The sequence below is a fragment of the Polypterus senegalus genome, chromosome 3, assembly GCF_016835505.1.
Source record: "Polypterus senegalus isolate Bchr_013 chromosome 3, ASM1683550v1, whole genome shotgun sequence".
NCBI classification, from domain to species: Eukaryota; Metazoa; Chordata; class Cladistia; order Polypteriformes; family Polypteridae; genus Polypterus; species Polypterus senegalus.
The window spans coordinates 52,833,649-52,851,026 of record NC_053156.1 but is presented as its reverse complement, the minus strand read 5'-3'; the positions used below and the strand labels follow the sequence as shown (position 1 = coordinate 52,851,026).

Below are 17,378 nucleotides of genomic sequence, written 5' to 3'. Positions count from 1 at the left end.
ACCGTCCCATACACCCTTGACTGTAACCATTTCAGCAATTGATGTTTTATGCCAATTCTTCACTATTTTTTTCTTAAATATTAGCATTGGTAACATGGAGCATTTTACAAAATGTCTGAAGGAACATAGAACTGAGTCCAGTTTAATGTGTATTAGACTCCACAATTACCACAGACACAATCCAGGTTATAATAAAATGGTCTTATTTTATAACAGAACCTGAACAGGTTTTTTAAGTCAATCCAGTACAGTACAATGTAACCTAAATGCTTTTATCCGTCTCCTTCCACTCCTCCTTATCTAGTGTTGCCCTCTTCCTGCCATCTCTGCCACCTAGAGTGAGGTGAGACTCCTCCTTTTATGTTCTACCCAGGAGTACTTTGGGTGTCATGACTTTGCACTTCCGGGAGCTGCACAAAATTGGGAGGTCCTCTCCTGGCAGCACCCTCTTGCGGGACCTAAGGACCCTTTAGAGTTGCCTGTTTAAACTACACCTCTTTTCAATCAGTAGATAACTGATGTTATACATTGTCTAAAATTGGAAAAAATCAAATTCTCACTTAGAGGATCTGTACAAAACATTTTTCAAAACCTGGCAGGATCTAATCAATAACATTTTAGAATAAGCATTTAAATTGAGGAAGTGGATTCTCTCCCCTCTTTTTCTATTCCCTTTATTTTTATTTATTTATTTACATATTTTTACTATTATTAAAGTGCTACTCCACTGACCTAGCTCTCTTTCTCATGGGTAGGGGTCAATTTGTTTCAAACCAGTTTTGTTAAACTTGACTTGCATGTATGGAATGTTTTTTGATTTTAATAAAATAATACATCTCTCTATTATATGAGAAAATCTTGGGACAAGACACGACTTTTTCAGAGAAATAATTTCAAGTCCTGCAAGACGAGACTTTGTGCCAAGAGATGAATTGAAAACCTTACAGGTCCAAGCGGGGGCCAGAAATAAAAGATAAAGAGTAGAAGAAGAAAAGACAAAGAGTAGAAGACAAAGTAGAACGTCGTAAAGAGGTTAAAAAACGTTGGCGTGATACACATGCAGAGCAGGTTAGAGATTATGGAAGTACTACAATTCGAAAGTCTCAAAAACGGAAATTATTACTTGGTGAAATAACGGAATGGTGAAAAAAGATTGAATATATGGACATAGGTGAAATGTCAGAAGTATGTAGATATTGTTCGGCTTTAAAGTTTAAGTCAGAAACTTGTAGATCGTCTAATTCGTGCTGCCATCAGGGAAAAGTAGCGTTTCTTCCCAGTGAAGAGGCCTATCTGCGAGAATTAAGAGATTTGTTGTTTGGTGAATGTGAAATCCACAAACACTACAGGCAAAATATCTGAATCTACAATAATCTGTTCGCGTCATTCAATGTAGATGCTCAAAATGTAGATTTACATGATTCAGGACCATACGCTACAACAATCTGTGGTCCCACAACAATTAAAGCTACGACAAGTTTAATTTCAAAGAAACCACAATTCGGTCAGGCTTATATTTATGATCACGGAGAAGCAATGCAACATAGAATTGAAAGAGTTAAACTATTGGACGTATTAGAAATTCTGCAGCCAATAAAGGATACAAATCCATACATCCTAAAGTATTGCAATTTACACAAAATTCAAAAGACAGACATCAAAGACAGAGTTGATATTCATGTTTATCCAAAAGCACAGCACGATTCATTGCAAGCGGCAGATCCGGGAAATGACTAGCGAGGGGCTGGAAAGCGAAGGGAGCAGGGGGCAGAGCCTCCTAGTATATATATATTAAGAAAAATAATAAACTACAAGATTCTTTGCAACTCTGTGGATGTCCAAACTGGAACCAAGTATTGAAGATTTGAGGGATGAATTGTTCTGGATACAATGTCTCCCCTACTCCATCCATTATTCTTTCACCCTGACTGGGATAAGAACCAAAAACTAACTGGGCAAGGTTGAGCCTCCATCTACGCTATCATTCCATTACGGTCTCCCAAGATACCATCCTCCATCCTAGTCACGACGCCAGTCCATCCATTATGGCATTCACAGTGTATGGTCACTACAACAGTCTTTTTACTGAGGTGCCTTAAAAAACCACAAGTGAAGATTAAGGCAAAAGCATTAATTAATTAATCGATTAATTAATTAACTTGGTAATTAGGGTGGCACGGTGGCGCAGTGGGTAGCGCTGCTGCCTCACAGTTAGGAGGTTCGCTTCCCGGGTCTTCCCTGTGTGGAGTTTGCATGTTCTCCCCGTGTCTGCGTGGGTTTCCTCCCACAATCCAAAGACATGCAGGTTAGGTGCATTGGCAATTCTAAATTGTGCTTGGTGTGTGTGTGCCCTGTGGTGGGCTGGCGCTCTGCCTGGGGTTTGTTTCCTGCCTTGTGCCCTGTGTTGGCTGGGATTGGCTCAAGCAGACCCCTGTGACCCTGTAGTTAGGATATAGCAGCTTGGATAATGGATGGGTGGATGAACTTGACAATTAATTCATCATTTTGCTTCAATCTACCATTAAAACAATGTTTTTAAAAGAGGCTGAAAATGCTTTATTTATGTTATCTGCTTTGCTTGTACTTATTCTTTTTATATCCACCCCATTAGAATGCTTTGCCTAATCTTCAACAAAATAATTATAGCAAATAGTAAGCTCTTGGAAAAATCACACAAATCCTTCTACTAACTCATCTTGTTTGCTTTCTGTTTTCAAATAAATCAGTCATATAAGCTCTTTGAACAGGTGATCTCTGCTTTTTTAGGTCAGTTAAATAAATGAGGCTGAGTTTTTTGCATTATCACAACTACAGCATGCTGTCTTCTAGGAAATGTTAAGCTGCATTATTTATATGTTCAATGCCTTACCATCCCATACTATTTGCTAAGCCCAGTTAATGCTGAACAGGGTTGTGGGGGGCTGGCACCAGAACTGGCCTGCATCCTGACTAAAACATAGGGCACAAGGCAGGAGCAACTTCTGCAAAGGTTGCCAGCCCATCGCAGGGTGAAAAAACTCACATGCCACACATACACTCACACACACACATTCTGGGTCAATTTAGAGTCACCAGTCCACCTAACCTGCATGTCTTTGGATTGTGGGGAGAAATCCATGCAAAGAGAACATACAAACTCCACGTAGGTGGGACCTGAGACATGAATATACTGTATATACATAAACAGGTTTGATTCTCTCTTTGTTCGGAGTGGTGGGCTCTTTGCGTATGTGAGATGTAAACCAATGCGTTCAGCTGGAATTACAATGTATAGATTGTAGCGATGAGAATTAAGAAACACAGATAGAAGAGAAGCTTGTCTGCCTGATATTTTGTGTTTTATGTACAAAAACTGAATGAGGAAAAGGAAAAAAAGACTGAGATTAAGGATGAATTTGCTGCAGCTTTTAACCCTTTGTACAGCGTCAGCTCCTTCCGTCAGCACACTATTTTATGTCAGAAAAAGAGGTGAGAATGACTGTATTGGAGGATCAGTGCTCAGTTGGTAAATGTCATGTGTGTCTGTGACGTGGAGCAGCGACAAGATTAACGACAAATCTGATATACCTGACCGCAAAAAAGTTGTGTAATATAAGATCAGATTTAGATACAAAGCAAGAATTACAGTAACCCTGGAAGGAACACCAGTTCACCAATCAATGCCATTGATCGAGTCTCGATTGAAATTAACATGCAGATCTGTAGGATGTGAAAGAAAACTGGGGGTAAAAACCCTTATGGACTATGAGGTGTGTGCAGACTCCACACAGATGGTGATGTTGAACAGACTAAGATGCTGCGAGCCAGCATCATTAATCATCAATCCACTTTGCTTTAGGGAGAACATTTAAATCAGTTTGTATTTTAATATACTTATAGTACCATCCTGCTTTTAAAGTAGTCCAATTTGAAGACGACTCTTCCCCCAGCACTACTGATAACAACATGCGAGACTTGGTTGGCAGCATTTTCTCAGCTGGCAGAGATTTCTCATTTACAAGCCTTTTCTACTTTTCTACCTTTGGCATTGCATTCATCACTTTAAGTGCTACTATTTCCCATTGGATTCATATGTGGCACCTGCAGGAATGTTTCATGTGTGCTGCGAGAAGACACTGAGGTACAAAATGTTTTCAGACAATCTATCCAATGAACATCCAAGACTTTCACAGAGAAGTCTTCACATATTAGCACCATTCTCTCAATACACCTCCCCTCTAGGTACTGTCAGCCTATCTCATGTTTTCTCTTCTCAGTGCTACACCAGTGACACTCAGCTATATCTGCTGTTCCCTCCAGAGGACCACACGGTATCAGCAAGAATCTCTGCATCTCTGACTGATATTTCAACCTGGCAAAGATGAGCCTTCTTATTATTCCAGCTCATCTATTCTCCAATCCATCTCTGTTCTGCTCAGCTTATTATCTCTAACACCTGCCAAGTGTGATCCTTCACTGTCCTTCATTGTAGTGGTTTCTCAGTCTTACACATTCATTCTATACAACATCTACAAGATCAGACCATATCTAACGTTTGCATCGTAACTTGTGGTCCAGGCTTTGGTCTTGGCCTATCTGGACTACTATAGCTCTTTGCTGGCAGGAGTATGTGTATCTGTCACCAGGCTGCTGCAGTGACATCACTAGTGTTCAGCCAGTTAAGGTGGGCACATGTCACTCCTCTTTTCAGGTCATTACCTTGGCTCCCAGGAATAGCACATATTAACTTCACATCCTTGATGCTTGCTTACAAAATAATCAGTGGGTCAACATTTCAGTGCTCCTTCTTGCCTACTCAGTTCTGGCGATGCCACCTCTGCATGGCGTCAAATCTCAATCCAGCCTCTTTTCATGTGTAGCCCCTAGCTATTTGAAACTCTGACTGGCTGTTAGTCTTTTGCAACCTACAAATTGAAACTCGTTTGTATTTTGTTTTGAGCTCATCACTTGTGGTAATCATTTTTGTACACTTGTCCTGTAACATTTGTCTCCAAACAGTCCCTGGACTGTTGTGTGCTTCATTATGTTGACCTCTTTTGTAAGTTGCTTTGGATAAAACCGCTGCTAAGCAAACAAAACGTAAATGTAAATGGCATTAATGCTATCTGTTATACTGCCTCTGACAATTTCCTAGGGTTCATGAACAGTACGTTTTGAACTGATGGCATACTTCCTCTGTAAATATGCACATTTTATGAAAGACCAACCACTTTTCTCAAATCATGTTCAATATTTCCCACAGTTTCATTGTTTTCATGTGGAAAGATTCAAGTTAAATTTATCAATTATTATGTTATTGTTTTTTTGTTCTAGGGTGATTGTTTCCTCCAGTAATGAGCTGCTGGTGCAGTTTGTTTCTGACCTCAGTGTGACCTCAGATGGGTTTATGGCTGTGTATAACACTTTACCAAAGGGTTCTGTATCCAGCACTGGAGTAGGAGGAGGAGTGAGAAAACCCATCCCCAAACCTGACAAAAGCATCAGACCGACCAAGGCCTCCATCAAGACTACAGCTAAGCCCAAAGTAAAGCCTGTTAAGCCTCAACAAACACCAAAGGCCATTCCTCCACCTACTTTAGAACCCCGTATCTCCACTTCTACAACAAAGCCTACCATGAAAACAATTCTCAGAAGGCCTAAACCTTCAGTGAAACTGCCCACCCAGCACCCTCGCAAGCCTGGACTGAGTAACAAACCTATTGTCAGACCAGCTCCAAAGCCTGGCACCAGAACTGAAGCACACCCTGACCAAAGGACTACTACTAACAGTTAGTATTAATTATTATTATTATTATTATTATTATTATTATTATTATTATTATCTTTATTTAGCAGACATCTATCATATACCCAAAGAAAAGATCATAAGTATGTTCGACAAGAAAGTGCAAAGTTAACAAGCAGTCTTTTTCTGTAAGGGGAGATCAAAATATTTGGAATCTGAACATGAAAGGAATGCTTTGCAGAGCTGATTTTATAAATGAGAAAAGAGCAACTCCTATATACTTAAATATGAGAAGTTTTTAGCTTTTGTAGTTTACAGTGTATGTCATTTTAGAACCAAATCCACATGGATGTCAGAAGTCATTAAATCAGTTTTTGTTCATTCAGTTTCTAACACTAGAAAACAAAATCTTGTGGGGAGTGATTCTCATTTAGTCAGAAACAGTCATTTTTAAGGCATGTTATCTCTCTTGAAGATGACCCAACATCTGGCTGGCTGGCTTTCCGTAAAAAAAGAAAATGTTGCCACTGTGGAGTTCATAATGGACAATCAAGGAATGATGGCATCTGAGATTGCATATAGTATGGTAACAAATTAAATCATGCAAAAACAAATCAGAAAACACAAAAACAAATTGGAAGCACAAACACCAATCAGAAAATGCAAAAACAAATTGCAAAATGCAAAAATAAATTGAATATGCAAAAGCAAATCAGAAAACAAAAACAAATCAGAAACTGCAACAACAAATTGGAAACTCAAAAACAAATTGAATGCACAAAAACTAAATGGAAAAGCACACTTTGTCTTCTCATACATTATCGTATTCAGACTTTAGTGAAGGCTTATTTCCTGGTATAATCTGAAATTCTTCGGTTGCTAAATTAGGATTTATACCTTTTGAATCTTGGCCAGAGGGTGATCAGTTATTATACACAAACTTCTTGGACTGTTAACATACTACTGCTAGTATTTACTAACCTCTTACATTAAACAACACACTTTTTGAAAAGATTTGCCTCCTGAAATATTGTTGGTGACTATTTAAACAGCTTCGAGCTGAACACAAAGATAAATTCTGATAGACTGCATCACATAGAAATTTGGAGAAACTTGAAATACATTTTTCTTGCATTTAGTGTGTTTAATCTCTTAATGATGGTGGCACATTGCATTTGTTCAAATAATTTAAAATGTTTTGTTTCTCATTTTCATTTGTACTTGTCGTGGCGAAAAATCGTCACCAGAATGCTTTTTACCTGAAAATGAAGGCTATTAGGACTTGGAATAGGCAAACAGAGTTTTAAAGCTTTATTGCAATAAAACAACACAAATTACAACACGGACTCAACCCAATACGGCCAAATTGAGCTGAGCCCTGAACAGTTCAAAACCCAAAACTTATATATCATTTCTTATCACTTTAACCTTGTTCAATTAGCTCATTCTGCCCCTGTTCTTACTGTCCATTGTTCATCTCTAGTTTCTGTTTTGCATATTTCTGATTGGTCTTTGGCAGGGCAGATGTTTTCCATTTTTTCCATATTTGGGCTTTTATGGTGTCATTTCCTTATCTAAGCCTTTCAAACTATGTTATAATGGAGGCCTGAAGCTAAGCTTTAATTAAAAAGAAATATGGTATATGCTTTTATTTAATCATTTGCTTGGCTTGCTTGATTTGCCTTAATTTCTATGCTAAAGTTAATTTCTAATATATTCTCCTATATTTATTTGCTAGTGCCTGAATATACTAATTTTTCTTTCATGCATTACATCATTGTGACCTTGTTCAAAAGCCTTTTGCTGCCTTTTTGCTGATTCACCAATCCAGCTGGTTTCTAACATGTCCACCATGGCCACCTTGTTCTTTGCTTTCTATCTTGTCCGCACAGGTGTACGGACAGTTTCTATGCGTCATTCCTGTCCTTCTTTCCCACACTTGCAATTCTGCTTCAAGCTTAAAATATAATGCAATATGGCTGATTTTTTAGTTAACTATTTGCTTGACTTATTTTATTTGCTTAACATTCCTATTTATGCTTAATCTAATGTTTTAGAAGCTTTTAATTACTTTTTATGGCTATTTATGTTAATATACTATTTATGCTAATATAGAAATTTTTCTGTCTATCTACTCCACATTTGATGCTTCTCGTTTCAATGTCCAACAGTAGTTGGCTAGCAATTATGGATTTCACTTGCTCTGATATAGCTTTCCTATCATTGCAATGTCCTGGTGAAACCTTTCATCATGTCCATGACTAATAGGAATATTAGGAAAGAACTCAAAGTGTGAATACAGAAAACAAATCTTTAGTTGCATGTTGAGTATGGTTTTGTATGATGTAAGCATGTTGTCATTCAGCTGGACACAGTTTGGTGCTCTGAAGTTGGCAAGAAAATTCTCAACAACATCCTTGAATTCCTTCTATGCAGTTCCCTCTTGTCCCACTAGAACGGGGGTGCCCACACTTTTTCAGCTTGCGAGCTACTTTTAAAATGACCAGGTCGAAATGATCTACCTACTTTAAAAATGATATATACTATATATATATATATATATAAACAGAGTATACTTTATACATAAAATATATGTTGTCGTACCTTGCATAACTGAATAACCTTTATGGCACAATAACAATGTATTCAATAAATTTATGGTCACTACAGTATTTGGATTTAATAATCTTCATGTGGGAAAAGGCTGACTCGCATAAATAAGTAGAGCCGAATAATGTAGTTAAGGAGCTTTTGAATTCAGCCGAGTGAAAAATGACGGCTGTCCGATTAACTGCGATGTTAGTTCCCTCTCCTTTCTCTTTCTCAGATCGCTTTTCGGTAGGAAGCCAGTTTCGTAGTTTTTATGAACAGTTCGAAAGTGCCTTTCCACATTTTCCTTCTTTGGAATAGCAATGATAGATTGGCAGATCAGACAAACGCACTTCGATTGTGACATTGTGAGAAAACAAAATCCTCTTCCAATTCCACATAAAGCCCATAACCTCCCCAAACATTTTTTTTAAATCCCTTCTTTAGTTGATATAAATTGGAAGGTTAACTAGATCACAGCCGGAGTTTTGCAGTAACTCGCAAGTTTGATCGTGCGTGCGGGATGACCAGTGTGTTAGAAGACAAGATATCTCAGACTGGCCGCCCTGTATGTCAATCAAGTGGCAAATGCCATAGGGAGGATATATGATAGATTAACGTTTAAAAAAAAAATTTTTTGAATGCAAATCAATCTACCTGCACTACCTTTGCGATCTACCGGTCGATCGTGATCGACGCATTGGGACCCCTGCACTAGAAGATCTTTGAATCGCTTGTCATTGATGATGTGTCTGATTTGTGGTCAAACAAAAATGCTTTCCTTAATCTTGGCATCAGTTATTCATGGGACATCTGTCTCAAATATTGAAATACTTCACCTACCTTGTTCATCGCTTTTATGAACTTTTTAACAAGCATAAGTTGTATATGAAGAGGAGGCATAGATATCTTTGCTGGGTCAACAGGTGGTTTATGTGCCACACTTTTCTGCCATGGAGCGGCCTGTTTATGATATGTCTGAGCTGCATTCCGAGTAGCAATGCCACTACTTTTAGATCACCACAGATGTTCCAGCTGTAGTTGTTGTACTTTATATGTAAACTCATCACAAAAATAGACTATTGTAATAAAACAGGAAAATTTAAATGGCATTTTTGTGATCATCAAGCCAAAATCCATAAAATACACTCAAAGGTTTTCAGGAAGCAAAATCCTTGCTTGCAAGAGTGCTGACCATTCCAAAATTCTTGCTTGTATGGTACCTCCTGTATCACTTCACATCCTTCCTATTGTTACTTGGACCTCCTGTTTCACTTCCTAAACTGCTATTACTAATTTTTGCACCCCAGTTTGCTTTAACAAATTCTTCCTCACTGCCTTCACGTCTTAATTTAGTGTTAATGCATCTTCAGTACCCAAGAGCACTTTTTAAATTGTTATTCATACTTGATTCCTCACAGCCTGCCTTTCTTTACTTACTATTAAGCTTATCCTCATTTTGATATTTCCTGATCAGTCAGGTGAATGATGCCATGCGTTGGTGCATATTTAGTGTAGACAAAGTGGTACAAATTTAACACAGAAGCAATCACAGTGAGAACTGAAGTGGTATGCTGGCATGGTGATTCAGTAGCTGTAAATAACTTTTATTTCTTTGCTCTGCAGATGGTAGTGCCAACCCTCTGTGCCAGGTCCAGTGTAAGAAGAGTGGAACAATTGAAAGCAACTTCTGCTCCAGTAATTTTGGTAAGAAACATCACTTACTACAGTAGTGTACCAGTCAGAAAAGGGTGAAGAGAGAAGTTTCAGAGAGGCCTATTTGTTTAATGGTGCAGTCTCATCCCTGCTCTCACTATTAACAACCAAAGTAGTAATGAGAGCAAAATAAATAGTTCATGAAAATCAAGTCGAACAGACAGCATGGCAGCAGACTCGAACTAACCACAGCAAAGCAACATTTTGCTACAGGTAGTGAGGAAGGCATGCAAATCAATTGTGGCAGAGAAAGCCAATAAGCAGATGCATAGGAGTTACCATGGAAACCTCAAAGCTGCAGGTGAGACGCCCCTCTGGGCTATGCTGGCTCAGTAAATGTTGATCTCCATCCCCACTACGTGTCTGGTAATATACAGCTAAAATTCTGTTGATTTTTTTTAATTCTCACTCTAAAATCCTTTAGATTTAGCTAAAAAAGAAAAAACGTTCTCCACTACTTTAAACTCTCTTAGCCATGTGCAGGGTGACATGACCTTTTAATGACTCAAGCTTCTTGGGATTCACTCACTTGTTTGATGCTGCCTTTATTAGCATTTATTCTGGTGGGTGTGTGCGCGTGTGCCCTGTGGTGGGCTGGCATCCTGCCCTGCCCAGGGTTTGTTTCCTGCCTTGTGTCCTGTGTTGGCTGGGATTGGCTCCAGCAGACCCCCATGACCCTGTAGTTAGGATATAGTGGGTTGGATAATGGATGGATGGATGAATAATAATTTTGTCTGCATTTTTTATTTAAGGAAAACAAATTCAATCAATAGACTGATGGATACCCAATGAGTCAGTGGTGGCCATTGAATGAAGTCTCATGGTTTACAGTTTAAGGGCACTTCAGCTGGCTACTGAATCTCTGGTGCCATGATTATCGAGTATAACCTCCTTATCTCGGACATTCTGTTCTCCTTACCTAAAAAAAGTCTCAGAGAATATTTGTAATACAGGAAAATTCATTAGTGTTATGTCTAGCCCCGGAGTAATGAGCCAAAGACATTTAATTTGTTTCAACAAGAAAAAAATCTATTATGTGTAACAGAAACATTTAAATACCAAAATGTAAATTTTACATCATTTCACATTGTCATTACTATCACTAGATTCAACTAATGGTTTAGTTTCTGTTTGTTATAAAATTGGCTTTGCAGCTTTTTGTTTATGTGCTTTTGTGTGTTTTAGTTAAAGGCCCCACCCCACTCATAAATATTAATGATTTATGTTAAAGTTGCAAAACACAGAAATATTCACAATTTTCTTTGGATCATGTTATTTTTTTTTCATTAAATGGCAGCATTTTACAACAGATTATAATAGCTTAACCTGAGAGATACTCGGACATAACCATTTTTACATAGAATTCCGAGGCCAAGTAGTTTAATAAGTGGGAGCCGTCACCTAGTTATAAATTACTCAAATAAAATGGAACACGAAGGTCAATTAATCAAAGAACGTGAAATTTAGGTTATCCTGTATATTATAAATCTTTGTAAGTACTATGGTAGATCCTTGCCTGGCCAGGAAGCAGTAATGGAAAGATGGCATGAAAAGAGGGGCTGGATTATTATCCCAGTCAAGATTAGTGATTAAAGATTAGTGGATGGATTGTTGGAGGTTATCAAAAGTAGTTCCTCCCCCAGTTCGATCGATGGCAGTTCTCCTCTAGTGTGGACCCAGTCTGGACAGCCACAGGGATCCATGGGATTTGTAGTTCTGAAGGACAGCCCTGTTGGGGTCTTTGGGTGCTTCTGGAGGGCGCTGCAGGGAGAAAAATTCCCTGCTTCAGGGAGCTTTCACTTCACCCAGAAATGCTTCCAATGGGCTGTGCCCTGTCACTGGAAATTTCCCTGGGTCCAACATAATAGGAAGCCATCCAACCACTTCCCCTTGAGTCAGAATCAGAAGCCAGAAGGAAAACCTCAACTGGAGGAGAAAAAGGAGTATTGTGAATTAGATATTGTGGTTTGGACAGTAAAAAGGTATTTGCAAAGTCAAAGAAAAATGTTAATTTTGCACCCAGGAATGACTTGGTATGGCTATGTCTGGGGTTTGGTGGCTTGGTGGCACCCCCTGGTGGTCACACCATTAAAAACATTAGAAAGATTTTGTCAAGAACAGGATATTCAGTCCATTACATTTGCCATTCATATTCACTTAAGTTCTTTCAAATAACATTGAGATGAAATTTGAAGGTCCTTAAAGTCCTACTTTCTACTATATGACTAGGTAACCATGTGTCCAAGGTTCTTTATATGATGAAAAACTTTGTAACATTTGTGCAAAGTGTTCTTGTTGCAGATTTTCATAAACCTCTAGTTTGGTAATAGAATACAATAGCTGTGAAATAAATATTGATGCAGTTAATTAAACAAAGAGATGTGGTAGATATGATATAGTAGATATGATATTGTTTTATATTTATCTTAAAGATAATAACTTAATCGTGTAACTATAGATCAGATAAATGTTTTTTTATTCTTTAATTTTTTAAATGTCCATCCATCATCCAACCCGCTATATCCTAATTACAGGGTCACAGGAGCCAATCCCACTCAGCACAGGGCGCAAGGCAGGAAACAAACCCTGGGCAGGGTGCCAGCCCACCACAGGGCACACACACACACCAAGCACACACTAGGGACAATTTAGGATCGCCAATGCACCTAACCTGCATGTCTTTGGACTGTGGGAGGAAACCGAGCGCCGGAGGAAACCCACGCAGACACGGGGAGAACATGCAAACTCCACACAGGGAGGACCCGGGAAGTGAACCCTGGTCTCCTAACTGCGAGGCAGCAGCACTACCCACTACACCACCCTTTTTAAATATTATTAATATTTTTAATGAATTTTGCACTCTCCCAATGTTTCTGTGCCCATACCGCTAAGTAATACTCGTAGTAGAGTGGTGAATTGGCATTTAATTATATTAATCGATTCTCATCATGAAATAGCAGTGTAAATGCAACATTTAATTGAGTATATCTCATAAAAATTGGATGATCTACATGATGGTGGTCAGAAGTGCAAACTGGAATGAGGTTTGTTTTTAGATTGGTTATGCCTGTATGATGTGATTTATCTACTTAAGCTATGCATACTCCTGGCCAGTTCTACCATGTTAGCAAACTAGGTGGCTAGCTAGGGTGGTAAAGATTTTTTTTTGGGGTGGGGGGGCATTTTGTTTTTGTAGCCATTGGCATCATGAGGGTGGCTTTGGGTGATGTGTAGCAGGTGAGTGTCACCCTTGGCTCCCAACTCTGAATTATCTGGGTGAGGCCTAGGGCTCTTTTTTAACCTGGACCCAGGAGTACTTGTAGCACATCAGCATGGTGACCTGGAAGCAGTTCCGGGTCAGGCAGAACTTCAGGGCCTTGTAGCCCCCTGCCTACAATAACTCCCATACAGCCCTGCGGGTTACCAAACGGGAGGCTTACCAGAGGGATGCTGTCACCCAGCCTACTGAGGGGACACATGGCCCTTGGAGGCAACCTACCTTTTACTATAATGGCCGCCCTGATGGAAAAGGGAACGACCCATACCCATCTATCCAGGTTGTCCATTCATTATGACTTTCCAGCAGGGTAAAAGAGTACCATTCACCCAGTCTATGATGGCAGTCCATCCATGCCTTCCCTTACAAGTTAATGATTAACAATTCAGCAACCTTACAATTGTTGTATTAAAGATTTTTTAAATGTTTTTTTATTTTTTATAGTTTCCTTCTGCTTTAGTTTTGAGTTTCAGGGTCAGACTGATTTTAAGGTTTGAGGCCTGTTTTTAAGATTCAGACCCTTTCTGAGTTTTCTGAGCCAATTCATTAAAGTCTGGTTTTTCAATCACCTGCAAATTAAGTTAATCGGACGTGTCCACGAAAAGGCCCCACAAAGGACTGCAGCTCTGTCCACGGCTGTTTCCTGGGAATGCACCAAGTGCTGCTGGGATAGGCCCTGGTCCTCTGACATCCTAAATTGGATTATTCAGGTTTGAAAATGGCAAGTTGTAAAGAAAAACACAAAAGAGAACTGAAAATGTTTGGGATCCTAGGTGGAAAAGTCCCTTTCAATTCTTGAAGAAAGACTTAAGGTGTGTGTGAGGGTACATCTGTTGTTGTATTTAAGCCCACCAGACAAGGACTGGGGTCTTCTTTCAAAGAGTTGCCTCAGAACTGCACAGATGATCCACTTTAAAGACTCCCTGGGAGGAGGGGGCTCTTGGGAAGTGGGTGGAGCCAGCTGAAGGTCACTGGTCTTCATCCAGGTTGGTGATTTCAGGGCTGAAAAAGAAGCAGACAGGCATGTGATGTCTTGGGCATCTTCTGTCTTCTACCTGTGCTTCTTTTTGGTCACTCCTGTTAGGCTTAGTACTATTGTCAGCAGTGTGCTATTTACAGTATTCTAAGTATTTAGACATGCTTTATTAGTTATACATTGTTCAAATAAAAAATTCTCTCTGCTGATCTGAACTTAGTCACTTCAAGTTTCAGTAACATGTAGTGACCTCTCCACCTGGTTAGCAAATTAAATTTGGGATGTGGTGACAACCGTTAACAAAAACCCATGAGATGGGGGAATTCACTGCTGCTGTTTATAAAAAGATTAAAAAGCATTGGCTTCTGGTGCTCATTTAGATATTGCTCTTCTGTTTTACTTCTGCTCATGCAAACGAAAAAAGAAGATAAAAAAAGCTAGCCTCATTTTTGTGGTTGCATATTTTATAAAATAGTTCAAATAGTTTAGCGTGGTAATGGTAGTACAAAAAGAGCTTTGGCTATAACCCTGATTTTCTATAATGCATGGTGTTTAGCAGGATGCAGTGGTGGCTCTGAGGCTAGGAATCTGTCCTGGCAGATCTGCGTCATATTGACTCTGCGCCATTGTCCCTTGTATGATGTTAACCTGCGTCCAGCCCTGCAAGCAGATCCTCCAACTTGCAGGGAAAACATAGGGGTTGATGGCAGGATTGGCAGTCCAGCCACTGTAAAAAACATCACACTGTTCCATTGTATTCAGACTTGCTGAGGTGTTTCACAGCTGCACTCGGGTCCCAGTTTGGGATCCTGAGGTGGTTTGTTGTGTGGTGGGTGCGGCAACACGCTGTAATCAGTGCATGCTCCCAACCTCCTCCTCTTCCTCATTTGTTTAGGAGAGGAGATTGCATAGTCTCTGATCTGTTCTGTTTGTTTCAAATGATCCCCATCCATCATCCACAAAGCAAGAGTATTGTATTGCCCCAAAGTTCAGAGAAAGCCTACTGCTATCTGGTCACAATATGGACAACTAAAAGCATGATATGAGGGGCTGGGAATCTGTCTGATGCCGCTCTTGAAGTTTTCTAATATGGGGCATTATGAGTCTACTGCTGGTGTCATGTGCCATGACCCAAACTGGGCACCCTACCTAAAACAGATGTTTTCTTGCTGTCTCCTACAACTCATGGTGCGTTCTGCAGCTGGCAGAGATGAGCAATAATGCACACCAGACTGTAGCTGAAAGCCAGTCAACCAAGAAATTAGGATTCTAACTAGGGAACAAACTGGCTGAAATGAGCAGAATAGTCAAAAATGACCAAGTATCTGCCACGATTTAGACATTGCTAAAATATATATTACACTTTAAAAACTGAAATTCTTAATGCATTTTAAGTTTTTGGTATCCTTATTTGGTCCATATCAATTTACTAGAGTTAATTACTCACCAACATCCTAGGCTCAGAATGATTCTTTCATCACAATGTTGGTAAAGCATGGAGAATTTCTGTTGATGAGTTAATAAACATTTTTCATGATGATGGAACTTATCTCCCTAGGCAGCAACAAGGATGACTTCAGTCAGCATTTCAATGTCTCGATTACACATTTCAGTGTAATGCTCACTTTTTCACTCGTTCTTATTCACCTAGATGTCCAGTCCCCCTCCCTCTAATCATATCAGTGGAAATTCTTCCAGCATTAAAATGACATCTGAAATAAGAATTGTACACCAGTTCTCCACAGTACCCAAAGTGCCAAGGTACCTGAACTCGCTGTGACTTTTCTTAAGATATATCAGTTCACCCAACTTATTTTAAAGTGATCGAGCATTCCTCATTATATGGAGGCAGGCCAGATCTGAAAACTTTCCACCTTACTTTTATCCTTACTCTGTTCACTTCACCCATTCCACATTTGGATGAGGTGTAAGGGAGTTCCTTAGGTGGCAATGATTGCAGTACTACTAAGCGAGCATGGGAATATTTAATATACCCCACTTTACATCTCTCGGAGTCTCTTACATTCTTAGATGTTAAAGATGAAAAGTAGCCTTCAGATCCTATGAACTCACCCTGCAGCATCTCTCAAGTTAGTACCTTATCTGATAGGAAGTGAAGACGAACCGACACTTGGGTTTGCAATGACAGAAACAAATCTTCAATTTGACATCCATTTACAAATTTATAGTGACAAGACAGATGCCAGATCACATCTAAACTTAACATTAATAATTAATAATTGTTAAAAAAAGTGTAGCAAAAGTTAGGAGAGAGCTCCAGTAAAAGGCTGCCCCCAGTGCAGTGTATACCTAGAGTATAATTTACATTTGAACAGTAAGAAGACCTTTGGTCAGCTCTAGGAGGCATGAATGTATCACATTATATCACAGCTCCAGCTTATTCAAAACTCAGCTGCAAGAGTCCTTACTCGAACCAGCAGCAGTGAGCACATCACACCGATCCTTCTTCACCTTCACTGGCTCCCTGTGTCTTACAGAATCAAATATAAAATTCTACTAATAACCTACAAAGCCTTAAATAACCTCGCGCCAAACTACATCAGTGACCTTCTCCATCACAATGTGCCTGCCCACCCACTAAGGTCCTCTGATTCTGGCAATCTTGTTGTGCCCCACAGTAATCTTCACTCCATGGGTGACAGGGCCTTCAGCTGTATGGCGCCCAGACTCTGGAATGACCTACCGAAATTGATCAGATCAGTTAACTCTGTGAATTGTTTTAAAAAACAACTCAAAACATCTGTTCAGGAAGGCTTTTAGCTCTACTTGACTTTATTACCCTTCTTTCAGTTTACCCCCATGTCAAGATGCTCATGTAACCTGTATGTGTGTGTGCTAGACCATCAGTTCTGTTGTCTGTTAGGCTTTTTCTCTTAATTCTTTGTCTTAATCTTTTTTATTTATTTATTTGGTTTAGTACAATGCTATATATTGTATACCCTGCCCTTCTTTCTTATACAGTATCCCTCCTCGACCGCGGGGGTTGCGTTCCAGAACCCCCCGCGATAGATGAAAGTCTGTGAAGTAGAAATCATGTGTTTGTATAGTTATTTTTATATATTTTAAGCCCTTAT

The 17,378-nt window shown here is 39.4% G+C and overlaps 1 protein-coding gene across 1 annotated transcript in view; it reads left to right on the top strand.

Moving 5' to 3' along the window:
* LOC120525140 (procollagen C-endopeptidase enhancer 2-like) overlaps positions 1–17,378 on the top strand; it is a 108,186-nt gene that overhangs the window by 69,551 nt on the left and 21,257 nt on the right. Inside the window, exons 6-7 of the mRNA XM_039747199.1 lie at positions 5,314–5,768; positions 9,941–10,021. Coding sequence (XP_039603133.1) covers positions 5,314–5,768; positions 9,941–10,021 — 536 coding nt within the window. The remainder of the gene's footprint in view (positions 1–5,313; positions 5,769–9,940; positions 10,022–17,378) is intronic.